Raw genomic sequence first — 27,333 nt, 5'->3', positions numbered from 1 at the left:
CTTCTCATCCTGAGAAGGCCGACACCCACGTAGGTGCTGATTACCAAAATAGGTCTACTGTAGCCTATGTAAATTGCACAAGTCACATGTGTCCAAGAACATAGAATATTGCAGAATTATGGAATCCCATATTCCACAGTACTCACAATATTTTTTACTTTTTAAAAAATATATATTTTGGGGGGCTTTCCTGCCTTTATTTATAGCCTAGATTACAGTGTAGATAGACAGGAAACAGGGAGAGAGAGACGGGGAGGGACATGCAGCAAAGATCGTTGGGAACAGGACTCGAACCCGCAAAGCACTGCCAGGCCACTTATGTGCCTACTAGGTGCCTGGTCCGTTAACAGTTTCCGTGCCTTGAATGGATTACTCCAGGTTAATGTCGCTGCCGTATCGGACATACCCGCCTTTTGTTTTATGTGTTTAATCCGACGTAATGTAATGAATCAAAAGAAAATCCGTCTTCGTCGCGGAGTATGAGACTGGATGGCTTCGCTGTGATGACGAAACCGGAAATCGTCACATGCTGTGGGCTGCTAGGGCTTCTGGGAAATTGAGGCCAATGGAAATGCATTGGATGCAACGCCTCATTGAAACCAATCTTGTGTGCGTCTTCCGGGTGCACCAAGATGGTGGATGCTACACACAGATCATAACAAACCACGGGAGCTTTTTTTGATGGATTTTCGCGGATTAAAAGCCCAAATAATTCAGCGTATGCTCTAAAGGTAAAACAACAATCTCGGCAGTGAAGGGGGGTTGATTAAAATGCGGGTTAATCGTAAAAAACAGTCAAACTGTTAAGAAAAAGTATGCATTGTGAGTTTGTATACAGGGCTGAAGTGGTTAATGTATAATCAAAAACAAAGTACAGTACTTCATATACTGTACATATATTAAAGTTGAGCGGCAAATGTTGTTTTATCTTTATTTATTTCGAATTAGGTTAAATCACTTGTGATAGTAATCATTGCTATATAGTGTTTGTTCAGTGACTGTCACTCCAGCTCTGTGTCAAATTTCACAAAATTGTTCCCAGTGAAAACCGTGGACACGAAACGTGTCTTCTCAAAGATATTAAAAAATATAGATGCCTCTCTGGCCGCTGCAGTTCATTGGAGCAACGTGTCTCCATTGAAGGCAGGAAGTCAAGCAGTAGTTCCATATAGGGAAGCTCTGGAGGCACGCTGCGTTGCTGCCCACGTGACGTCACTCATGCGACTCCTCCAAGTCTCTCGCTGTCACTCAACTGACTACTGGCCATTCACAGCACGTCTTTTCGGGAGACGGGGACTTCCATTACACACATGCTTCGCAAGGAATCTTGGGAAAATTGTGCCTTCAGAGGCGTCTACCTTTATATGTCTATGGTGTCTTCTTACCTTTCTTTTTCTCCTGCAGGTGCAAGACGTTGTCTCGCTCCCCGCTGCTGCCGCCCTGCTGGCCGGAGGAGGAGGCGGTGATGCGGAAGGAGCCCTCGCGGACGAAGGAGGTGCGGCTGGCGTCGAAGGAGGCCGTCACGCCGCACTCCTTCTCCCGGCGCTGCTTCCTCTCCAGGCAGGCGGCGAAGGCACAGCCCACCGCATGGCTCAGACGCTCCCCCTGGTGGCACCCACAAAAACACAGTATAGGTTCATAAACCCACCCCATGGCTCAGACGCTCCCCCTGGTGGTACCCACAAAAACACAGTATAGGTTCATAAACCCACCGCATGGCTCAGACGCTCCCCCTGGTGGTACCCACAAAAAGACAGTATAGGTTCATAAACCCACCGCATGGCTCAGACGCTCCCCCTGGTGGTACCCACAAAAACACAGTATAGGTTCATAAACCCACCGCATGGCTCAGACGCTCCCCCTGGTGGTACCCACAAAAACACAGTATAGGTTCATAAACCCACCGCATGGCTCAGACGCTCCCCCTGGTGGTACCCACAAAAACACAGTATAGGTTCATAAACCCACCGCATGGCTCAGACGCTCCCCCTGGTGGTACCCACAAAAACACAGTATAGGTTCATAAACCCACCGCATGGCTCAGACGCTCCCCCTGGTGGTACCCACAAAAACACAGTATAGGTTCATAAACCCACCGCATGGCTCAGACGCTCCCCCTGGTGGTACCCACAAAAACACAGTAGGTTCAGAAACTTTTTCAAGTCAAGGACCCCCCCCCCCCAAAGCGGAAAGGAACTGGATGGAATAACGTGTTCCTTCCACGCGCTATACGTCCAACCGGGGAAACTACTACTGTCAGGTTAAAAGAAGCGGCTAGGTTGCTCTTGCATGAGGTCAGTCTGTTGCTCTCCCCAGGTTGGCGGAGGGAGTGTAGAGCCGAGGATTACATTAGATAATTGACACTGGGTGAGAAAATGGGTTACAAAATCATGGGATAAAATGTACTTGATATATGTGATATACGTGATATATATATATATATATTTGGCAGATATCTCAAGATATTTTGTGCCAGTGGATCCCCAGAACAGAACATCTATGCCATTTTTTCAGAGGCACAAGCTTACAGCGCCACACAAAGTGCAGCGCTGTGAGTTCGACATATAAAAATGCATAAAGTTGTTAAAATTTGATGAAAATTGTGATGCTAGAGCAGCCTATTCACTACCTTTGCAGGGGTGGTTCATTGAACTGATTTAATCTGACAGTGTGTACCAGTGTTTTAATGGAACAGTTAGATGCTCCAAAGCATTTTGAATGATGCCTTCAATTTTTTTGCTATACATTGCAGGATCCAGCCCTACAATCGCTAGCATTAAAAAAAACATGATTCATGTTCTGGTCAACATGTCGATGTAGAGCTGCTAGTAAGCTAGTTGAACATTTTCTAAATAGTAGCCTAGTAAGCTAGTTGAACAATTTTAAGATGTTTTTCTGAATAGTAGCCTAAAAAAGGCAAAGAAGTTTAGGCATGAGGGGTAAAGGCACTGACGAAAATAGGGCCCTGTGTGTCCAGTTTTGTAATGATGCAACAATGATGCTTTTAGACTGTTGCAGAGTTGTGCATGTCGGCCCGTCTCACAATTCAACCTTGCAGAATAATAAGCAGGTCATCATTTGGAGCTAAGCCTATGCATTATCTAAGCTCTTCAAACACAGGTCGGATGCAGCCGCAAATTATCGGCTTCTAAATCCCCTTTTGTCAAACGCCAATCACAGGTTATGCCTCAGCGAGTGCAACTAATTCCACCAACACCGTCACAGCGAGTCACTTTCGTGACGTGCTGTGAGCTTGTACGTCTGCAATTCTTTGAGAATTCTTGAATAATTTCAAACGTATTTTATAATACAAATCTCGTCTTCTGGGGTCCCTGGCCACATTCATGTCAATGTGGGGGTCCTTGACGTGAAATTAAACGCTCGTTTCACACTTGGAAGGGTAACGTTGGAACTGGAGTTCTGTGTACTGGGTAGCCAGAAGTCGGGGGCTATTAGGTTGAGCTGACCTTACAGGTATCTGAAACCGAGGCAGACGGGACAGAGCTGCATAGAGATTGTACTGTACATAACCACTCAGGCTGCTCTCTCTCTCTAATCCCCTCCTCTAATCCCACAGGACTGTGGTGTTCCGTTCAGATTAATAATCCAAGCAGTCTAAAGCCAGTCGAAGAGCAGATGACACAGTGGGGTTGTTGGTTCTAGTCTCTCCTTCCTGCTTGCTCAAGAGTCATGTCCGTCGCTGTTGGGTGGAAACCTTGTCTCCCCATATTTCAGATGTGTTCATTACTACTTCATCCTGTGACAGTGTGGCACAAAACTTTGCGAAAATAGCCATACAAGCTCACCAATGCGTCAAGACAATGCAAAAGTGAAAAGTGACAAGTGGTAATAAGTGTGTCTGTAGGTTTTATAAATATTAAACCAAAGAAAAGTAGCCTATGAACAAGAGCTTGTGTGCAAAATAATAACTACATTGATTAGCACACACTGACAGGTTGGATAATAACTATATTGATTAGAGCCATTGGCACAAAGTAACCTGGAAAGTTCAAGCTCACGTTGTGTTTCAAGCTTGTAGATCTGCGTGACGCTGCAGTATAAGTAGGGTGTTAATGTACAAAACAATAAAGAAATAAATACATATATATTATGGAGATGTTTCTGGCCCGATAATGTTTCATACAGTCATTTTCTGGTGTGACACTGGCTGTATGGAGCGTCTCACCGAGTCCTTGAGGGCCATGAAGCAGTGGCAGATCCACCGTCTGGTGGTTCCGTCTCGGCAGATGTAGGAGAAGGCCTTGTCGTAGTTCCTGTCCGGAGCGCAGAACGACACCTTCTCTATGGTCTGGTCCACTATGAGGTCCTGAGAGAGAGAGAGAGAGAGAGAGAGAGAGGTCAGAGTGAATCAATTTACAATTTAGGCATTTATCAGACGCTCTGGTCTAGAGTGACTTATATGAAACAAGGTAAACACATAAAGCACATCAAATGCATAGAGATAGTAAATCAAGAACCTAAACCGTCTAAAAAGTATAATATAAAAATAAAACATCTGTACATTGAAACTATACAAACTATAGGACATTGGTTCTCAAAGTGGGGCCCATTTGGTTCCATTTGTACAGCTAAATTAACAGTGATTTTACAATATAAATTGGGGTCCCAGAGACAGAAATGCCATTGAATGGACTAATGCGTGTAAAACTGGGGGGTCCTTGAAATGAAAATGGTTGAAAAATCACTGTTAGAGCCGTAAAATAATCCTCTCTTATAGGGGTCCCTAGTGGTGTATCCTTTCAAATGTGGGTCCGTGGGCGCAGACTAATTTGGGGGTCCTTGACAAGTTTGAGAGCCACTGCTATAGGATCCCCAGTCAACAAATGGACCTGGCATCTGTCGGAATATAAACATCATCGGAATGTTAACCTATGTAATATTGCATAGTCATCATGGCTAGATCAAGTGCTACTTGCTAAGGTAGAGGAGGGGCGTCTTCAGATTACGGCGGAGAATTAGGAATGGATCTGCAATCAGAGCTGTCACAAATGAGCCTGGAAACAGACACATCTGCCACAGGAAATAAAAAGCCCTGGGCAGTGGGCAGTGATATTAGTCTGGCCATGCCAGGCTAGTCACAGAGATATTAGTCTGCATGCCAAAACTATGACTAAAAATACTGACATAGAAACATCGTTTTTTTTTTTCAGAAAACTGTTTTAGATTTTAGATTTAGAAGACATTTGTAGAATCGTCCTCAGGTCGAAATGGGTTAACCGGACAGAATTGGGGACACACAGAGTTTAAGTGTCCAACCCCTCCACTACAGCCTGCCATCTTCCTGTTTGCACACGTCACCACCCAGTCAAAGAACATCACATAATGACATGACACTCTTTTCAAGGCTGAGGATGTTTCCACCACTTCACACTAGAAACGGCTTTATTCAGTCTCAGTCACAGCATGGATACTGAGCGGGGGGGCAAGGGGGGCCTCTTTCAAGTGAGTCAGGGGCCCCTTAATGTACACATACATTAAGGGGCCCCTGACTCACCCCCTCCCCCCTCCTCATGACCCTCATGACAGCAAGAATGAGAGAGAGAGAGAGAGAGAGAGAGAGAGAGAGAGAGAGAGAGAGAGAGAGAGAGAGAGAGAGAAGAAAGGAAGGGTTCACACACACTTCCTCTCCTCCTGTGATGCTGAGACAAAAGGAGGGGAGGATGAGGGGAAGGAGAGGAAGAAGGCAGTGCTGAGGAGGAGAGGAGAGGAGGGGACAGGAGGAGAGGAGAGGAGAGGAAAGGGAGGGATGTGGAGATAAAGGAGGGGAAAGAATAACAGTCCTATTCATTGTGGGCCAATTAGTGAATGAAGGGCCTGCTGGTACCGAGGTGAAAGGCTTACAGCAGCCAAATGGAGAGACGGACAGAGTGTGCGTGCGTTTGTGCGTGCGTGCGTGCGTGCGTGCGTGTCAGTGTGAATTTTGTGTGAAGTTTCAAGGCATTTGTGTACAGTTGTGTATATTGACTGTGCTACAGTGCGTGCGTGCTCAAGGCAATTGTTTACAGGTTCCATATCTGATCCGTGCAACGTGGATGCATAGATTGATTGAATATTACTTTATTAACAGTTTGCAAAAAGTGCAGAGGTTGTTATACGAAAAGCCCTGCGGGCTTGTTTCCATTGTGGTCTTATATACGTATTGACAGGACAGTGGCCTACATATAAAGAAATGTGTGTTTGTGTGTGTGTGTGTGTGTGTGTGTGTGTGAGGGTGTGTGTGTGTGTGTGAGAGAGAGAGAGAGAGAGAGAGAGAGAGAGACAGAGAGAGAGACAGAGAGAGAGAGAGAGAGAAGGTGACTCACAGTGTGACGCATGTGACACAGGATGCGTCATAGTTTGCCCGTCCGAGGCTTTATAAAGGTTGCACGGAGGTTTCTCGCATACGTTTGAATAGGCTGTGTGTGTGTGTGTGTGTGTGTGTGTGTGTGTGTGTGTGTGTGTGTGTGTGTGTGTGTGTGTGTGTGTGTGTGTGTGTGTGTGTGTGTGTGTGTGTGTGTGTGTGTGTGTGATACATCGGCAGGGACGTTAGAAGGTCTTATGTGACCAACTCAACCAGCTGAAAAGATAGTGTGTGTGACAGCAAGGGCATAAGAACCCCCTCTCTCTCTCTCTCACGCACGCACGAGAGAGAGAGAGAGATATAGAGAGAGAGAGAGAGAGAGAGAGAGAGAGAGAGAGAGAAGGAGAGAGAGGGAGGGAGAGGGAGAGGAGAGAGAGAGAGAGAGGGAGAGAGCATCGCTAGAATATTTTTTACCGGTTCTTGGCGTCACCTGGCAACGCTTTGCTTCCACGTTGTGACATCATTGAATATTTTCCCTCCGTCTACACTAATCTTAGCGACGACCTTTAGTTGCGTTTATCTCGGAATTGAAGCTCAGATTGAGGTGATCATACATAAATGGTAAATGGTAAATGGTGCATTTATATAGCGCCTTTATCCAAGGCGCTTTACAGAGATTGTGCATTACATTCACCCATTCATACACCGATGGCAGCGGAAACCATGCAAGGCACCAACTAGCACATCGGGAGCAATTAGGGGTTCAGTGTCTTGCTCAAGGACACTTCGACAGTAACTCTGGGGGAGCCCGGGTTCGAACTGGCAACCTTACGGTTACCATCCAGGCACTCTACCCCTGAGCCACCGCCGCCCCACATACATACAGAACATCCATGTTTTAGGAGCTCAATAAAAACATCCCCTGTAACAGCAGTAGCTTCTGACGAAAACTAAAGCAGCTGCCGCTGTGCTCCGGAAATGATTGGTTGTCACTTCCGGTCCAGCAAATCAGCTGGTTGGCTCTTTACAGGGAGAGCTCTGCGGCTGAAAAGTGTGGCACGGAAGAGGCTAAACTTGACCTTAAACGTGGCACTAAAGGAATTAACAGCGTGCATGGAGCTGGTAATACAAGCAGCCTCCTTTTCATCCCAACAGGTCTGGTAACACCTCGTAGGCACTATGCACGCACGCACGAACGCGCACGCACGCACACACACACACACACACACACACACACACACACACGCACGCACGCACACATACACACACGCACACTCGGACATTACGTGCACACTTACCTTTGTTTTCTCATCCACCACCCTGAGTCCGTCTGCTGACACCCACAACACCGCTTTGACTGTCTTCTTACCACTCTGGACACAGAGACAAGCAGACAGAAAATATAGATTAGTTTAAACTCCCAAGAGGGATGAGGGTTTGGGTGTTAAAATGGTTCCATAAGATTACGTTTTGATACGTTTTGACAGTTAAATGGACGAGGAGAGGAGAGCGGTTGGCACTAGGACAGTTTCTCCAGAGGAGGGCACTAGGCAGCACTCTAAGCCTGCATGTGTGACTGACTGGATGACAGAGGAATAGAGGAAGAGAATGACAGAGTGACAGAGAGAGGAATAATATGTTGTTTACTGGTTTCATATTCACATAACACATGATGGGCATTATCCATTTAGACTGTCAAAGAGGAAAAAAGATTGTGAGTGTGCTGTGTGTGTGTGTGTGTGTGTGTGTGTGTGTGTGTGTGTGTGTGTGTGTGTGTGTGTGCGCGCACGCACGTGCGTAAAGATACTCACAACTTTGAGCTTCTTCACTGCCTCCTCACATACATGCATCCCTCGTGACTCCTCTACCTCGACCAAACCTAGGTACTAGAGAGAGAGAGTGAGGGAGAGAAAGAGAGAGAGAGAGAGAGAGAGAGAGAGAGAGAGACTGTCAGAAAAAATAACCTTGAACAGTGAGATGGATGGACTAAAGCAAAATAAAGCTCCTGGCTGAAAAGGTTTACGCGCACTGTGTTTCCTATAAAGAATAAACCCAATCACATACTGTCACAGGTGAAGAAATAATCTAAATCAATCTGAACTGATAGTTTGACCGTTTCAAATGCTCTAAAAATAACCTCAACATGCAATGCCTGAAATCAGTCGTGGCGACCGAGAACTCTAATTCCTGTGAGTGACATGAAATTGAAAGGCACCTTTGTTTCCAGCAATGACTTGGCTACTGACTACTGTATGAGGAAGGGAGGAGAGAGAGAGAGAGAGAGAGAGAGAGCAGGTGGAGAAGGGCGTTATTGCAGGTTCACATCCTCTGCATGTTGAATGGAAAGCCCCCAGGGACAGAATCACAGGTACCGCACCGCTCCTCGAGTGGGACATCCCTTAGCCTAATATAGCCGGAGGAGGTTCCTGAGAGTCCGTCTATCTTTCCGTTCTGAAATGGAAAGATAGAAGGTTTCTTTCTTTCTCTGGACCCAGGTGGTATTATTAATGTGCTGCATTTTCTTTTTTTTATCCCACGATTTTGTAACCCAGTTTTCTTTTCACCCAGTGCCAATTATCTAATGTAATCCTGGGCGCTACACCTCCTCTGCCAACCTGGGGCGGCAGCGGACTGACCTCATGCCTCCTTCTATGCATGAGGAGTCCAAGCTGCTTCTTTTCACCTGACAGAGGGGAATTTCCCCGGCCGGACGTAGCGCGTGGAAGGGACACGTTATTCCGACCAGTTCCTTTCCCCTCCATCAGGCGCCCCGGCTGGCCAGGGGGAGGTAGTTTTAGAGACCAGGATTACGGCATGTTTTTGTGAGGGTACCTACCCTAGGGGACACGGGGAGAACATGCAAACTCCACACAGAAAGGCCCTATCGCCAACCCCCGCCTCGGGTATGGGGCACTGATGGGAGGAGGGAACACGCCGCCAGTGCCCACAGTGTCCCCAGCGGGAATCGAACCCAGGACCTTCTAGCTGTGAGGCGACAGCACTACCAACTGTGCCACCGTGCCCCTTCTGTGTGCTGCATTTCTAAAGCGTCTATATCCAAAAGCACTTGTATATTCACCCTAGCCTAAGATTTAGACTCTTGTAGGGGTATTTTTAAATTCTGACGTCTGCTCTCTACAAGAGTCTAAGTAATCATTACTCATTGTGTTAAAAGTTTTGACTCGCGGACCTAATCGCTCTTGTACTGTACGTACACAAAATCTAAGGTGCTTACGTTGCTGCCCCACTTCTCAGCTTGGCCTACGTCCTGCGTTTGAAAGTCTACGGTGCAGTGTTTTCAATAAAAAAGGTGTTTTGATACACTCTGTCTCGGAATCTGGCATCCATCTTGGATTTCACTCCATTGTAAATGCGCAACAGAACATTTTGTGTATGTACATGTTAAGAGCGATTATAGTTCCGCGAGCCAGACATTGAAACACCATGAGTAATGATTAGACTTAGACTCTCGTAGAGAGCAGACGTCAGAATCGAGAAATACCTCTAACGAGAGTCTAAATCTTAGGCTATACATTCACCCGTGTTCGCTTCTGGAGGTCCCTTGCGTGACATATCTTTTAGATGGCGTTCCGTAGCCAAATCTATCTTATCTATAAATGCCCCCCACGTCTCTGTACAGTATGTTTATCTGTACATGTGTACGTCTGTAATGCACGTAAATCGAGTTAGTCGAACACCACGGTTGTCCAGAACCGCCACAAAAGGCCTCTGCCCGGGGCTCTGGACATAGGCCCTAGATGGAGCTGGTCTGTTCTGAAATCACAACACTCCATATTTGGGCATGCCTGACACAGAAATCTCCATATTTGGGCATAAAAGGGACACAGACAGATGGGTGGAACGGGTATACTCAGGTATTGCAGAGCCGTGTGGGGATCTCCAACTTCCATCGTTACCGACTCAGTGCTCTACAGCCGGGCACCGGTCTATAGTACGTATATCAATTTGGGGGTACTTGACAAAAGAGAGAGAGAGAGAGAGAGAAAGACTTCCATTTTGAGCCATTTCACTGCTAACTTTGTGAAGCATATCCCTACTATATACTTGTTCTCTTTCTCTTCTACTCCTGTTCCTCTCCTCTGTCTCTCCTCCTCTCTCACTTTCACATTCTCTCTCTCTCTCTCTCTCTCTCTCTCTCTCTCTCGCTAAGTGATCCAGATGTAATCAGCTAAAACAATTAAGGCTGCTGGTCCCGCTACAAAAAAGAAAAGAAAAAAGGAAAAAGGCAATGCAGCATGTCGGGAGAAATTACCCCAAAAAAGCCACTGCAGCCAGCGTCGCCAGATTGTGCAAGAGAAATAAGCCACCAGGTGTTTGAAAACACGCCCCAAAAAGGCCAAGAAGCACTTTAAACCATACATCGGCTATTTGAAAATTGCTGGATCGATCAAAATATATATATATATATTTTTAATTGAAAAATGTGAAATATCTTTTAAACATTTTAATAACACAATAAACACATATGTTGTATGGGCATCCTTGGCATAAAATATTCTGCGGACAAAGACATTTTCCTTCACATGAAAATGTTTGAGAAGCACTGGTTTAAACAACATTAGGAAACAAGTCCAAATAAGCAACTACCCTTTAGAAACAAGCCCAAAAAACCACAACCTGCGACTATACATCATTTACAACAAGCCCAAAGTTCTCTATTTTTGGGTGTATCCGCTGAACAAATAAACTATTTAAATATTTGGCCGATCAAGTCCTGTTGTGTCATATTATTTGGAAGGAAGCCTGTGAGTTTTTTTTCCCCCAAGGAAAAACCAAACCACAATGGTATGTCCTTATCTACAATAAATCTGGATATGAACGCATCTGTCAGAAGTCAGGACCTAGGCATACTATCAAAAAAGAAACCTTTGTGTTCCCTCATGCTAATGCAGCCTTTTTGCCTGCGACTGAGAATGGTCCTCCTGCCGTGTGCCATATTGAGTTATTCTGGTCTTGTTCCACTTATTCAGTAACAAACTCAGTTGAACCACTCCCTTTCTGGTTGTCATTCTCCTTTTTAGCACTAAACTTTAGTTCAAACAAAATCTCAGTAAAACGTGACTCTAATTTACACACGCACGCACGCACGCACGCACGCACGCACGCACGCACGCACACACACACACACACACACACACACACACACACACACACACACACACACACACACACACACACACACACACACACACACACACACACACGCACAACACACACAAACACACAAAACAAAAATAGAAAATACGAACACAATTGGCCCGTGTGCAGGGGAGGGAAGCCGGACTGGGGCGTATGCTTAGAATGAAGATTCAATAGTTACTAGTTAGATTCTTATGTTGACAGCAAGGTGCTTCCTAATGATTAGCTCCTTGAGATCAGGGTTTAGGCTTACGGTTTAAGTTTAGAGTTTAGCAGCGTTAGGGAGCCAATAAGCATTGTGCCGGCATGGCGTCAGTAACATTAGAGGTGCGCACAACTCACATTCTTATCCTGAAAATAATTACATTTCGAGTGAAGAAAAATGTGTGCAAATCGTAGATCTGCCATTTTAGATTTTTTTTTTAAATGTGTGCAAATAAACATAAACGTAATAAACATATATTCTTTCACTTTCATTATTTTTAAACCCATTCTGTACGGGAACCCATTTTGGTGTCAGCATCATGTTACGCTTTAGCTATTGAAAAATAGCAGATCTACAAGCTCATAGCGTGCCACCGAGTGGCGCGCTAAGAGCTTGTAGGTCTGCTATTTTTGAAAAATCGAAGAACGACTGACATTTTTAGAATCTGATCTCAGGTCAGAATGGGTTATTCAGACCAGTGTGTGTCCAGTGGAAACCTCGTATGAATCTGATCTCAGGTCAGAATGGGTTAAACTAAAAGGTGGGGGGCATGCAGCCAACTACATCATCATTCTGGGGCTCCTTGACATGAAAAGGTTTGACATAGAAACCAGACCTGAACTTCTTTTTATGATTTAGTTTGACATTTGCAGAATCTGGTTTCAGGTCTGAATGGGTGAATTCAGTCTGTATACGTTCCACTAGTGTGACTAGTCATAGCGTCTTAGTCTTACCCTGACGGGGAAGTTACATTTGCCCTTGCGCACGGCCTCCTCGTCGGCCTGCCACTGGTGGGGTCTGCTGGCTTCGGGCACGTAGGTGGGCTTCTTCCGCCGCAGGCTCTGACGAAGCTTGTTCATCTCCGGGGTCTCGTGCTCCCTGGTGCTGTGGACAGAGGAAGGAAGGAGGAAGGACACTGGGTTGAGCAACAGAGAAGAAAGGACGGGTGCCATGATTTACACTCGGTTGCGCATACCGTTATCTATCTGCCGTGCACCGAAAGTATAGCCGAGAACAAGTATAAATTCTAAAAGGTATGAGTATATAAATCAAGCCTGAGGAGATAATGATGAGCACTGTTGGATTTTAGTGTCGTCGTCTGTCAAGTCTCCTGACAGATATTCTGCAAAGGAGAATCTTAAAGCTTTCAAAAAACCTGAACTTTGAACATTCAGTAGATTTTCTGTGGTCTGGGGTTTTCTGAATAATGAAGCTGAAATGCTCTGATTTGCCTGTGTACTGTGATGTAACAGTCCACAAATCCCATTTTGCTGTCAGGAAAAAACGTACATAGAGTATAGTATATACTTTTGGTGGGGTTTTCTTGCGTAAATTACCGCCCAAATTGTAATTGATCAAAAGTCAAAAGTAGTGCTGCTTTTGATACTTTCGAATTTGAATTTTGAAAAGTACCAGTTTTGGACATACTGTAATAAGGTTATTATGGACAAATATAAATGTTTTACTTTTAACCGATGAAAACTACTGCATTGATGACTGCAATACCTCATCATCAATCACGTCGATCTCAATCGTAACGCGGAAATCATCTCTAACGAGGCGTTAGATGAGTTTGTCTCATAAAATAGATGTAACGACTCCCCCCCCCCCCCCCCCCCCCACGGCGATGCTCCATTGATTCCCTTAATGAGAGCCAGGCTGTGCAGCTCTCACAGGTGACAACCACAACGCTCACGAGCACAAAGAAGTGTACATATTCTTCATCTCTCCAGGTAACATCATCAGCCACGATCTTTTACAAACCTCGTATCTCCATCATTCACAGTTTAGGGGTGTCACACAAAAGTATAGCAAAAATAGCCGACACGCCGCACGCGTTAGCTAGCTTGTAGGTCGGCGGTTTTTGCTATTTTAGATTTTGAAGTGAAGAGAAGTCTGTCTGTGGGTTTTATAAATCGTCGGGTGGAAACCTCATAATGTCCAAAACCGTTACTTTTCAGGATACGAATTCTAAGGCATCAGAAGTAGCAGATAGAAACGCTCAAAGCGCGTCACTTCGCCATGTGTTCCAGCTCGTGAATCTAGAGGTACTTTTCATGCTTTTGTGTGATGCTGTAGTATGTGATTAATAATTCATTCATTTTAGGATAGAACACAAAACGTTATAAAATGGAGATTAAGAGGTTTCTGCCTAGCAAAGAAATATTGAACCAATGAAAAGTATTAACCATTGTAATATAACATTTTCTGTCGCACGCGCATGCACGCTCACAAGCAGTGAACGCACTAGTATCTTCTGATCAACTTCTACACATTTGCACACAGACACAAAAACACACACACAGTCACACACACACTGTAGGAATGACCGTGTTGGCTGGATGGAGAAACAGTACAGAGGCATTGGTAAAGGTTAACCAATGGTATGTTTATTCACCAAAGGCGCACTACCAACTGGCATAAATGCAGGAAGCTCTCTACTCCCAGCACAGACTTCAGTTCACCTGCAAAATGGCAGCCTTTTATACCCAGCTGGAGATAATGAGAATGGACTATACCATTTACAGGGTGTCTTCAAATGAGAACATACCATAAATACATACTGTACATAAGCATTAAGCATACAATAAATACATATCAATAAATAACCTTAAACCATACAAATGTTACAAGTTTCTGTGAACTACATGAACTATATAAAGTTATATAATAAGTCCTTCACACTACAACATAAATAATCAATCACACATCTTAACCCCCCCCCCTGCTATCCTGACATGGTCCAGCCCAATCCTTACTGAAACACATCACAGGCAATAGACCGTGCGGTAAGCCCCGCCCGCTCGCTCAGCTGCCTCGATACCGTTGTTAAGCAGGACAAACATCAGCGATCCTCCATTGAGGACCGTGTTATTTCGGCATTTTTCCGAAGAGGAATAGAAGCATTCATATCACCAACATTCATACTATAATAACGCCATGGTGAAACGTTGCTGTTGGGCGTCCTGCAACAGTGCTTAATAAGTACCCAGAACGTTTGGGGCATTTCTTTTTATTCCTTTTTCCGTGGGTGCGCACATGCACATGTCAATGTTTACATTCTGGAGGTGGAGGACGCGGCGGTCACTCATTCACCCTCCCTGCTACTAAATCATACTATTAACGTCAACTTTTACTAAACAATGTTTAAATCAATCGTCTAATAAACAACTAACAACTTACCTTGGAGCAAATGGTGTGCTTTGTAACTTTCTCCACGCTCAGTTGCTTGTGTTGGTCGGACGGCAGCCACATAACTTCACCCTCCAGTCACGTTCCCTCCCACTGCGGTTCAGAAAAAGAACGCTGCTTACCATTTTCTGCACATTATATCCAAAAAGTGAAGGTCCGCTAATGGTCTAAAGTTTAGACCATTAGCGGACCTTCACTTTTTGGATACAATGTGCAGAAAACTAAACTATTTTGAATTTAGCAACGGCAAAGAAAATCCAAGTTTAAACGGTTGGAAGCCGATTCCATTTTTTTCAAGGAAGTTGAAATGCTTTAGCCCCTGGTCGAATTCTCCAACTGACTCCAGGTCAGTCGACATGCACACGCACAAGCCCAACACAACTTCCTTGAAAAGAAAATGGAATCGGCTTCCAACCGTTTAAACTTGGATTTTCTTTGCCGTTGCGCAATTCAAATTAGTTTAGCCCATTAGCGGACCTTCACTTTTTGGATACAATGTGCAGAAAATGGTAAGCAGCGTTCTTTTTCTGAACCGCAGTGGGAGGGAACGTGACTGGAGGCTGGAGCCTGTGGGTGAAGTTATGTGGCTGCCGTCCGACCAACACAAGCAACTGAGCGTGGAGAAACACCATTTGCTCCAAGGTAAGTTATTAGTTGTTTATTAGACGATTGATTTAAACATTGTTTAGTAAAAGTTGACGTTAATAGTATGATTTAGTAGCAGGGAGGGTGAATGAGTGACCGCCGCGTCCTCCACCTCCAGAATGTAAACATTGACATGTGCATGTGCGCACCCACGGGAAAAGGAATAAAAATAAATGCCCCAAACGTTCTGGGTACTTATTAAGCACTGTTGCAGGACACCCAACAGCAACGTTTCACCATGGCGTTATTATAGTATGAATGTTGGTGATATGAATGCTTCTATTCCTCTTCGGAAAAATGCCGAAATAACACGGTCCTCAATGGAGGATCGCTGATGTTTGTCCTGCTTAACAACGGTATCGAGGAAGCTGAGCGAGCGGGCGGGGCTTACCGCACGGTCTATTGTTAGGCATTCAATCAAACCTCAACAATAGAACTCCACATTATTGCACTTCCCAAACATATTGAATCTATAACCCACATTGCACTTGCCCCTCATGTTTGTTAATCACCAAGCATTTCCCCAGGTGGAACTCGATGGCTGAGTGGCCATCTCAGTTAAACAGGAAACGGTATATTCAACAATAAAATCAAAATATGCAAAATACCACTGTGCAAGTTAATAAAGTGCCAATATGCTGTGCAGAATAAGTAACAGAGGACCACACACACACACACACACACACACACACACACACACAAGCATTTGCATACACAGACACATGCTCCAATCTACTTCACACGTCTCTCCTCTCTACGGCTTAATTATGCCATTCAGTTAAGCCGGGCTGCTTGATTAGCAATGCTGCTTTCCAGCGGGCTGCATAATGACATGTGACACCAACAAAACATGACCTGCTTAAGAATGATAATTACTGTTTCCGTTTCCTCATCACCGCCACAGTCACTTTGCTCTCTTTGTAGGGATAGTACACAGTGAAATCCTGAGAGTTCATTTACGCCCAGTACTCCAGGTACGTATACTGCTTCCATTTCTCACCCTTATTTCTCTCCACACTTTCTGCACTGCGTCGCATATTCTTCTATATATATCTCCTCGTTGCTGTTGGGCAACTCTGAATTTGAAACGAATGTTTTTTTTTGCTTACTAATTTAACTGCTCATTTCACAGAATGTTCGACCTAGAATAGGTATTTATTCTAATTGAGCCATGTGATCCGGTTTCGAAAAAAATGAAGGAAGGATTGTAGGTTTCTTAGTTTACTTATTATCCTATAGTTGACTATTTCTATTTGATGTGCATATACCTTGTGTTCTTCTTACTGTAAGTCGCTCTGGACTAAGAGCGTCTGCTAAATGCATGTCTAAATTGTAAATGCAGAATACAAATTTCAGGTGCAAGTTTACTTCCATCCATCTTCAACCGCTCATCCGTATAGTCGGGTCGCGGAGGCAACAGCTCCACCAGAGAGCTCCACACGGGTCCTATAAGGGAGATGCCAGCCACCCGTCGAAGAAAACGAATTTCGACCTTATCCTTTCGGTCATGACCCACACATCATGACCGTAGTACCCACACATCATGACCGTATAGGTGACCCACACATCATGGCCATATAGGTGACCCACACATCATGACCAGGTGAGAGTAGGAACGAAGATCAAGTTGACATGACCAGTTTACCCATTATTGAGGGAATGCGTGTGACATCATCATCAAACCCGGAAGTTATGCGGGAGCGCCTACTGAGTTTAACCCATTCTGACCTGAGATCAGATTCATACGAGGTTTCCACTGGACACACACTGGTCTGACGAACCCATTCTGACCTGAGATCAGATTCAAAAAATGTCAGTCGTTCTTCGATTTTTTTCAAAAATAGCAGACCTACAAGCTCGTATCGCGCCACTCGGTGGCGCGATATGAGCTTGTAGATCTGCTATTTTTCAATAGCTAAAGCATAACATGATGCCAACACCAAAATGGGTGCCCGTTCAGAATGGGTTAAAAAAACTACTTTCTGGCCTCGACGGCCCCATACATCCAAACAGAAAAGTCCAATATGATTGCATTAAACAACAATGTTAAACTCACTTTGACACTCACTTTACCACTCGATTTGCCACTCACTTTGTGCATGCGCATACCCTCTATTCCCGTTTCCCTCTCTTACCGTGGAGGTCTCTCGCCCCTTGTCATGCTGACCGGATTCTTTCAAGATTCTTTCTTCTTTCCGTCACAAAGTACACGTTCCCACTAATGTTTAATCGCAATGTTCACTTTCCCACTCACAGTCACAGCCTGGACCTCTGTATAGTAGTATAGTATAGCCTCTCTGGTCTTCCACACACAGTACAGGGTTTATATACTGGACAAAGGCCCTGACACACACACACACACACACACACACACACAGTGACACACACACAGGCTCACACATCACTTCCCATAATCGCCGCTAACAGGTGCGACCGGGGATAGACAGTTAGTTCGTTTTTTTATCGGAAGTGAACGAGCTCGTCCGATGCGTCCTTGCATGCCGTTACTCATACAACTCAACACTGCTACGCATTAAGTACCAAGTATTTAGATGCGTCTGGTTGCGGCTCACATGTATGTATACACGCACGAACGCACGCATGCATGCACATTGAGTGGTTTTACGCATCTCTGGTATGGGAGGCACCAGGCACGCAGCCCGGGCCAACAGTTTAAATGCTGAGGCCTAAACACACACACACACGGGGGGGGGGGGGGGGCTGGGGCTATAGCTGGAATCCCGCAAACCCGCGAGGGATTACTGGAGAGGAATTAGGAGGAGGGGGGAGAGAGAGAGAGAGAGAGAGAAAGAGAGAGAGAGAGAGATGTTGTGAACTTGCCATCGGAATCTCGCACCCTCCTGGGCGGGGAACATTGGGGTGAAGGTCGGGAGGGGCTAACTGCAATTGCAGATGGGGGGAGGCGCTGGTTAATGCCCCGTAACTGCATGCCCTCATATGCTCGGGGACAAGGGGGTGGAGGGGGGGCTGATGGGGGGCAGGGGAGTGGAGGGGTGACAGGGGGGAGTTGGAAGGGGAGGAGAAGAGAGACAGAGAGATCTGATCTCATCTGAGTCACGACTAATTATGAGATTATGAGAAATGCTCTGCTGACCAGACTGGAAGCATATACTATGGAGACAGAGGCAGAGAGATGTTACTGTATAGTTACTGTGTCCATGATGTACCGCATGTTGTTTACATCGTCTTACATGAATAATACCAGAAAAGGCTGGAGCGTGTACAAAACAAAACCAAAAACATAAATCACCCTGCACTTCTTTACAGTGAGACTGAGAGTGTGATGTGTGATGAGACAGATAAAACTGATCCTGGTTCTGACGCAATCCTGAGTATGCCGTCTCTGTCGAGGGACAACTCATAATGTCCTGCTCTGACTGTTACTTTTCCAGGATTCAAATTCAAAAATAGCAAAAGAAGCAGATCTATACAAGCATTTTTTTACACGCTTTTCATGCTTTTTAATTTACCCAAAAACACAAAAAGCAACGGACTGACTCCAGAGCCTCAGCCTGGTGGCCTCAAAAGTCTAATATCTGCCCCGGTCCATAGAGATATCCCTTTGGTCTAGTGGTTAAGATATTGGACTTTCACTGCGAGAGACCCGAGTTTGAATCCCGAACGTTACAATGGTGCCGTGACCCGGATCGGGTTTCTTCGAATACCGGGCGTTAATCGACTCGCTTTGCCCACCCCGGTACGACCACCATTCGGGTGCTATCACCGCTTAAAGCTGAAAATCACCGGGCATCGAAATTAAGTTGCCTGTGTGTCCACTCTGAGGAACGCCGCGTGGCAGCGCACCGATCATCGGAAAAGTCACACGCCCCCTGTTTTTGCTGGCTGATATAAAAGTGAGAGACCCACATTTAAAGGGCACGTCCTTATTTCTTAAAGAAATCAATTAATGATTGTTAGACTGGTCACAAAATGGTCACAAAGCAATGTCTGTACCGTAGACTCTGTCAAATCAATGTCTGTACCGTAGACTCTGTCAAATCAATGTCTGTACCGTAGACTCTGTCAAATCAATGTCTGTACCGTAGACTCTGTCAAATCAATGTCTGTACCGTAGACTCTGTCAAATCAATGTCTGTACCGTAGACTCTGTCAAATCAGGAGTGTTTAATTTAATTGATTGATTGGAATGACCTCCAGAAGTCCTCACTGTCTTCCTTGGGTCAATTCAGAGAAATTATTTCCAGCACTCTTGTTCCACATTGTAACTGAATTCATCTGTTAGTTTTTGAGTCTTTTCTGTCTTCCGTTTCATTATATTTAATATGGCTGCATGTATATTGTTGATTATGTGTTCTGTATCTCGACTAGATTTAAAATGAGGGCCTACCCCTCAACTGTACTCAGAGTTTAAATAAAGGTTATGATGATGATCATGAAGACACTGAGACGAGGAGGAGGATGGCTGGCTATCTGGCTGAAGGGACGCTAACATGGGTGGAGACATTACCCAGCATGCAACACAAGGCCCTTCCACAGCCATGACCTCACCCTAACACAACAAGAACCAGCTGCACTGGAGAGAGAGAGAGGGAGAGAGAGAGAGGGAGAGGGAGAGGGAGAGGGAGAGGGATTGGGAGAGGGAGAGGGAGAGGGAGAGGGAGAGGGAGAGGGAGAGGGAGGGAGAGAGGGAGGGAGAGAGAGAGAGAGGGAGGGAGAGGAGAGGGAGAGGGAGAGGGAGAGGGAGAGGGAGAGGGAGAGGGAGAGGGAGAGAGAGAGAGAGAGAGGGAGAGGGAGAGGGAGAGGGAGAGGGAGAGGGAGAGGGAGAGGGAGAGGGAGAGGGAGAGAGGGGGGAGGGAGAGAGAGAGAGAGAGAGAGAGAGAGAAGGAAAGGGGCGACAGACAGACAGACAGACAGACAGACAGACAGACAGACAGACAGACAGACAGACAGACAGACAGACAGACAGACAGACAGACAGACAGACAGACAGACAGACAGACAGACAGACAGACAGACAGGGGTGGGGTTGAGAGGCCGGGAAGAGAAAAAACACTGAACAAATCTATAAATCAGTTTCATAAGTGAATTCCCATGTGTACCCCGCACTCAGGCACATGCACAGAGAGAGAGAGAGAGAGAGAGAGAGAGAGAGAGAGAGAGAGAGAGAGAGAGAGAGAGAGAGAACACATATTTGCTCTGCCGCCAGTGTTGCTGTTATGGGGGCCATCTGGTCTGCATTGTTTTGGTGAAGATGAACAGAAGAAGGGCCGAGACAGAGAGATGACTTACACTATGATGTTATGTGTTTATACTCCTACTCCTACTCACCCTGCTTCACCTCTACTACCACCACATCCCTGTCCACCAGGCACCATGCACACACGCACGTGTCGCACGCACGCACGCACAAACGGCACACACACACACACACATGCGCGCACATTTTAGGAGCGCATTGACAATAACAGGCAATTGGCAGAAAATAGCAGTGGCATGCTGTTATTGTGAGCTTGAATTTTTCACTTTAAAATCTTTTCACTTTCCACATTCTGATTTTTTTTTTTTAAACGTTTTCAAGAGTTTGTGTGACTGCCTCCCTCTTTCTTTGGCGTTTTGCCCAAGTGGGTGTGGCTTAAATCTAACCTCAAAACCACGCCCACCTGGGCGAAACACCGGGAATGGAGAATCCGGCTGTAGTATAAACCAAGGCTTATACATGGTTTAATCCACACTGTGGATTTTGCCTGTGCTTAAATAAATAGGCAAAACTGTGAAAAGCACACACCGGAAATGCACGTGGCCCACCCATCTGACACGGCAGCCTAGATGAAGTGGTCACATGGGCGCATGTGTGGGCCACGGACGGACGCCGTCTCTTCTTCTCAAGTGGGCCCTCTTCCAAGTAGCCTACTGCTGTAAATAAACTCAGCGTTGCACAGTGACCAACGCTATAGTAGCAACGTTAGCTACTTAGCTTCACATGATCGCCGCTGTTCTGAGATCAGTGCTTTGTCTTAACAGCTTAGAGCAGGTTAATGAACGGCCTAGAGTCTCCTGCAGCTTAGCGGATTTGTAATTACACTAAATGCTGTGTGTGTGTGTGTGTGTGTGTGTGTGTGTGTGTGTGTGTGTGTGTGTGTGTGTGTGTGTGTGTGTGTGTGTGTGTGTGTGTGTGTGTGTGTGTGTGTGTGTGTGTGTGTGCGTGTGTGCGTGTGTGTCTCTTTGTATAAACTCTGTTAAGACTATATGAAGTCAAGTGTGTCCAGCTGTACTGTAGTACAGCACTGCACACTGGCCAGCTGGGATACTGATATCTTTGGCAGACTTTCACAGCCTCTAACAAGCACACACGTATGCAGTCTATGCACGCACACACACACACACACACACACACACACACACACACACACACACACACACACACACACACACACACACACACACACACACACACACACACACACACACACACACACACACACACACACACACACGCGCACTGCTCCTCCCAAATCCAGATGTTGTGTGGCGTCTCAGATATTTGGCATAACGGGAACGCATTCTGCTTTCACACTCCTTCACCTACCTCTCTCTAACACACAGGCACACACACACGCACGCATGCGCACACACACACACACACACACACACACACACACACACACACACACACACACACACACACACACACACACACACCTTGCATTATGGTAAGCCAGCCATATGGCTGTACTGTACATCTCCAGGGAGATGATGACAGGGGAAGGGGACAGCTCGAAGTTGCTGCTGTGTGTGTGTGTGTGTGTGTGTGTGTGTGTGTGTGTGTGTGTGTGTGTGTGTGTGTGTGTGTGTGTGTGTGTGTGTGTGTGTGTGTGTGTGTGTGTGTGTGTGTGTGTGTGTGTGTGTGTGTGTGAGAGGACAAATCCTATAGTCCTCACAAGATAAATTGTTATGTTATGTTATTTTAAAAGATATGGGGTTAAGGTTAGGGTTACTGGTAGCCATTTAGAGGTTAGCTGTATAGGGTTTGAGGTATATGCCTGATTTACATTGAGTTGCATGCAGGAGTGAGATTGCAGATTGGATAAAATGTGGTCCACGGATGACACTCTGAGATATACCAAACGTATAAAGCGCACAAAGGAATGACCCAGTTTCTGTCACCATCAGACTCCTCACTGTGAACATGGAACGCTCCCGATAGAAACAGTGACACTTGTTTAGACTGTAAAATCTACACAACTGCCAGCTGCTTCACACACACACACACACACACACACAAACGTGCGTGCACGCAGAGTCAAACGTACACCCCCACACACAAACACATATACCACAGTCCAGTCCTCAGGCTGCATTATGGTGTGTGTGTGTGTGTGTGTGTGTGTGTGTGTGTGTGTGTGTGTGTGTGTGTGTGTGTGTGTGTGTGTGTGTGTGTGTGTGTGTGTGTGTGTGTGTGTGTGTGTGCGTGTATGCGTGATTACAGAATAAAGGAATGTGACACCGTATACATAAACCAGAGCACTGGTGTTTTCACTGACCCTGCATAAGATGGCCTTGTACTGTACAGTGTTACAGTGTACAGACTGCACACTGTCCGTGCACACTGTTCATGCATTTGTGTGTGTGTGTGTGTATAGGCCGCTATAGCGTGCATGTGCGCTATATTGTCAACGTTCATTCTCGCAAATGCCCCGGGCGTGACCCAGGGTTAATTTGCTGAGAACAAAGCCATCAGGATATACTGTATAGCCAGGCTGGATGTACAGTAGTACTGAACGTACTTTCAGTGTAATATATATTCCTTACGGAAACATATAGGATGCTTCATTTTCATCCACACTGTGCATTTATTTTTGTCATGGAGGTCCAATTAGAGAGACATGACATTCATCACATGACACCCTGTAGTGTCCCTTTTTTGGCGTGCATTCTATACTTACTTAGACTTAGTTCCTCCCATTCCTATTGGAACATTGGGCGACGAGTCCCCTCCATTCTCTCCGGTCCCTGACGACCCTTCTTGCTCCATTCCAGCTGACACCCATCCTGCTTATAGGTCTTCCTTGTCTGTCTCCATGTCTTCTTTGGCCTCCCTTTCTTCCTCTTTCCACCTTCATCCAGTCCAGTCCATTGCCGGTCTCTCTCTTCGCAGTCGGAGTACGTGCCCAGCCATCCGCCTTCTCCTTTCAGAGACGATGTCAGATAGTGGTGGCGCTAACCCTGCGCTTCTCATCACCTCCTCATGGATCTGAGGCATCGTCGGTGGAACACATCCTTAACCCATTCTGACCTGAGATCAGATTCATACGAGGTTTCCGCCGGGGACACACTGGTCTGATGAACCCATTCTGACCTGAGATCAGATTCTAAAAATGTCAGTCGCTCTTCGATTTTTCAAAAATAGCAGACCTACAAGCTCGTATCGCGCCACTTGGTGGCGCGATATGAGCTTGTAGATCTGCTATTTTTAAATAGCTAAAGCATAACATGATGCTGACACCAAAATGGGTGCCCGGTCAGAATGGGTTAAGTTGTTGGTGATGCTGGCTGTCTTCATTCACATCTCACAAGCGTATAGGTTGCTGTTGGGATGACCACTGACATGTAGAGGCGTAGCTTGGTGGCCGTAGTGATGGCTTTAGCCGTTGGAACACTCCTGCAGCTTTGCCGATTCTGTATATTTGACATCTTTCTCCACGTCTTCTGTGCTTGAGATGTTACTTCCAATATACGTGAAGTTGTCAACATACTCTATGTCACGTTCGCCTACAGTGAGTGGTGGAAGGTTGTCCGACGGCCATGGCCTTGGTCTTCTCTTGGCTTGTCCGTAGACCGAACTTGGTGACGGTCTTCCTCATCACAAAGTCAATGACAATTCTGAAGAGCAACGGTGACGGGATGCGACCCTTTCTCACACCAGTCACAATGTCAAAGTCATCGGTTGTGCTGTTGTTGGTTTTGACTCTATACAAGTGGAGTTATGTGGTACAGGGATCTGAAGATGTTGACGTACTTGAGTAGTACTTGAGCTGGACAACTGGTCTGTGCATTCTATGCTAGAGGACCTAGTATAGAGCCAAGGGGCACCTCGGCCCCGTACGCGTCCATTTGGTTCTACTTGTACACTCTCAAAGTTATGGGGGTTTGAGAACCACTGTGCAACAGAGCCTTCACTAGTATCCATAACACCTGTGGAGGAAGTAGGGAGAGTTCTTAATTATACCAAAATGGCTGCAGTGCATACATGATTGCTCATACTGTACCCTATAGGGGAGGGGATTCTTTATTTCATTTCGTTACACTGTGGCGGAAACAGATATCGTATTTATCCGTCCGATCAAACTACGTTGAGATGACGTGTTATTCAGAGAGTGGCGTGTACCACAGGTTCGCAGGCGTATCGCAGGTGTATGTCATACTGAACGAAGCGGGTGCAAAGTGATCGGAAAAGCACCCGACAACCTCATCTGCATTGATCCACGCCCCATATCGTACCATAAAAGGCTTAAGCATGACTCAGCACTGCAGACAGCAGTTTGAGATCCGTCTGTCAAAAAAAGAAAAAAGGCTTTGCAGCCGCAGACTGCACCATTGTATATTACCACTGTAGGCTACTATATATATGTACAAACTGACATCAATCCATCAAAGGACACCAAAGGAAATAAAAAGATTTCCAAGCTTACTGTGCGTGCTCCGCTGAAGCAATATAATTATAATTTATTTAATTAAGTTCGGGACCAAGGTGGGTGCTCACTCACACCTTTGCAGAGGTAAAACATATCCGATATTTAAAATATCGGATATATGTCAATGCAAAAGTTGTCTTTTGAGAGAGAGCTAGAGAGAGAGAGAGAGAGAGAGGGAGGGGGGCATGGGCCCTCGACACTGATTGCGCGATAAAGAACAGTAGCCTATACATTCATAAGTGAATAATTATAGGCCTATATAGGCCTGGGATCCTCTTGTCTGAAGAAATTATAATCCAGTGAGTTTATCCTGTGAGTTAAACTATTCTGTGTGTGGCATCCATGCATGTGATCAATATCAATATACATTATTATAAAGTCTGTCCGTCATGTTTGTGAACAAGCGCGGGTGGAGGTGAGCTGGCTTAAAACTGATATGACTGTCCGACTTTCAAACACGCTATGCCATTCATTAGGCTAATGTGGTCTTCTATTTTTTATATAGGGCTATAGCCCTATTCATTTTCCAATGTGAATCGGATCGGCAGCACGCTGCTGTCTGCCCCCCCCCCCCCCCCCCCCCCTGCACACACACACCGACCGACAGTCAACTGACTCAAGGAGCTCCGTAACAAAACAATTTCAATAGGCCTGCCGCCTACTGCAGGCATTACTACACTAAACAATGTTGGATTCGTACAGTGCAGAATCGTACAGTGCAGAATGCAGATAAGCCTATGTTCTTATTATAATTGTGAGTTTGTTTTTTAACATGCGCGAGAGCCGATCTACAAGCTCACAACGCGTTGCACTGCGAGTAGAAAGCTGTCAAGTGAGAAGTGCAATCGCGCATGCTATAGTAATATCCTAATAAATAAATAAAAAGGTGTCGGGGCTTGCACTGCAGGGGCAGTTTCTGTATGGGACTCTATAGGCCAGGGGTAACCAACCAGGGGCTCGCGAGCTACCAGTAGCTCGCGGGAACCTTTCAAGTCGATCCCGAAGTGTCAGACTGACGGGCAGCCAGCCACCACTGCCAATACACAGCAGAATGTCGTTCGCAAAAAAACTTTTAACACTGTACGGCTGCACGCACAAATAAAGAGTGCACTCGGCACTCGCACATGACGGATTATTATCGATCAAAACAATCCTTAGCGTCGCTTACAAAAGCATGTGTTGCACAGCATGAATGATAAGTAATCACCGACCTGGCTGGATAAATATCACTATGACAAATTGTCAAAATGTTTAGTGCCGCTGTCAAAACATGACACAGTGAGAGTTGAAGATTCTAACTATTGAACAAGAAAGCCACAGTTTTGGAAGTGGGTCCTAGACAGGGCTTGACGCTTAGCTCATGGATGCATGGATGATAGACAGACTATGCGTTTTTATCCTGCTGTTCTATCATGTGATATTCGATGCAGGGCAAGATGCTCGATTGTGAATTAAATTGTAACATTCTCCTTGGCTTTGACTGCTTTTATATTTAATATTTTTGTCCTAATATTTTTTATTTATAATACATTTGTCTTAATATTATTTGACATTGATAATATAACTTACTATAAGTTTTTATTCTTATTTAAGCTTTAGTCTTTGTGTGGATGTGTGCACATGCATTGAGCCTGTCAGAAATAGCAAAAAAACAAGTGTTTTTTCTAACACGTTTTAGTGGTAGATCTTGGCTTACAATTGGGAATAAAATGGGCTCTTGGGCTTGAAAAGGTTGGTTACCACTGCTATAGGCTAACTTGCCTAGAATGCATGCATTTAGGCATACAAGTGCACTCAGCTTTTATATTATATAGGCTATAATTTCTTTATGTGCTGATCGACCAATATGTTGGGGACACATGCCTACATATTTTATCTGAGATTTGGGAACAATTTATTGATTCAGCATGAAGACTAAAGCCTTCTGAATAAATCTATTCTGCAAGTGTATGCTTCCGCAAATTTCTCCGCCACCTAAAGACGTCCCGTGGGATTTGACGGAGTTTCCGAACAACCTACGTGAACGTCAAGTTCACGGCCATTTCCATGAATTCCAAATTAATGTGGGAAATTCACGTCAATGCCTTTCCGCTATAGCGTCACGTCATTATATCAGCGGAAATGCGTTGAAGAATCAGGCCCAATGTGTGCACATG

At 45.4% G+C, this 27,333-nt stretch overlaps 1 protein-coding gene across 4 annotated transcripts in view; it reads right to left on the bottom strand.

The window, feature by feature from the left end:
* The window catches only part of numbl (NUMB like endocytic adaptor protein), a 108,013-nt gene that overhangs the window by 13,091 nt on the left and 67,589 nt on the right, over positions 1-27,333 (bottom strand). For 3 of the 4 annotated variants that reach the window (XM_083772407.1, XM_083772404.1, XM_083772405.1), the window contains exons 2-6: positions 12,401-12,551; positions 8,113-8,187; positions 7,600-7,674; positions 4,187-4,327; positions 1,386-1,605 (exon numbers count right to left, since the gene is read on the bottom strand). In XM_083772407.1, coding sequence (XP_083628533.1) covers positions 1,386-1,605; positions 4,187-4,327; positions 7,600-7,674; positions 8,113-8,187; positions 12,401-12,526 — 637 coding nt within the window. In that variant the 5' untranslated portion in view covers positions 12,527-12,551. Of the gene's footprint in view, positions 1-1,385; positions 1,606-4,186; positions 4,328-7,599; positions 7,675-8,112; positions 8,188-12,400; positions 12,552-17,638; positions 17,764-27,333 lie in introns of those variants that run through there. The other variant, XM_083772406.1, reaches the window with a different exon arrangement.

The sequence above is a fragment of the Protomyctophum parallelum genome (assembly GCF_964188405.1).
Source record: "Protomyctophum parallelum genome assembly, chromosome: 9".
Taxonomy (NCBI): Eukaryota; Metazoa; Chordata; class Actinopteri; order Myctophiformes; family Myctophidae; genus Protomyctophum; species Protomyctophum parallelum.
The sequence above is the reverse complement of the archived record's forward strand: the minus strand, read 5'-3'. Positions and strand labels throughout refer to the sequence as shown.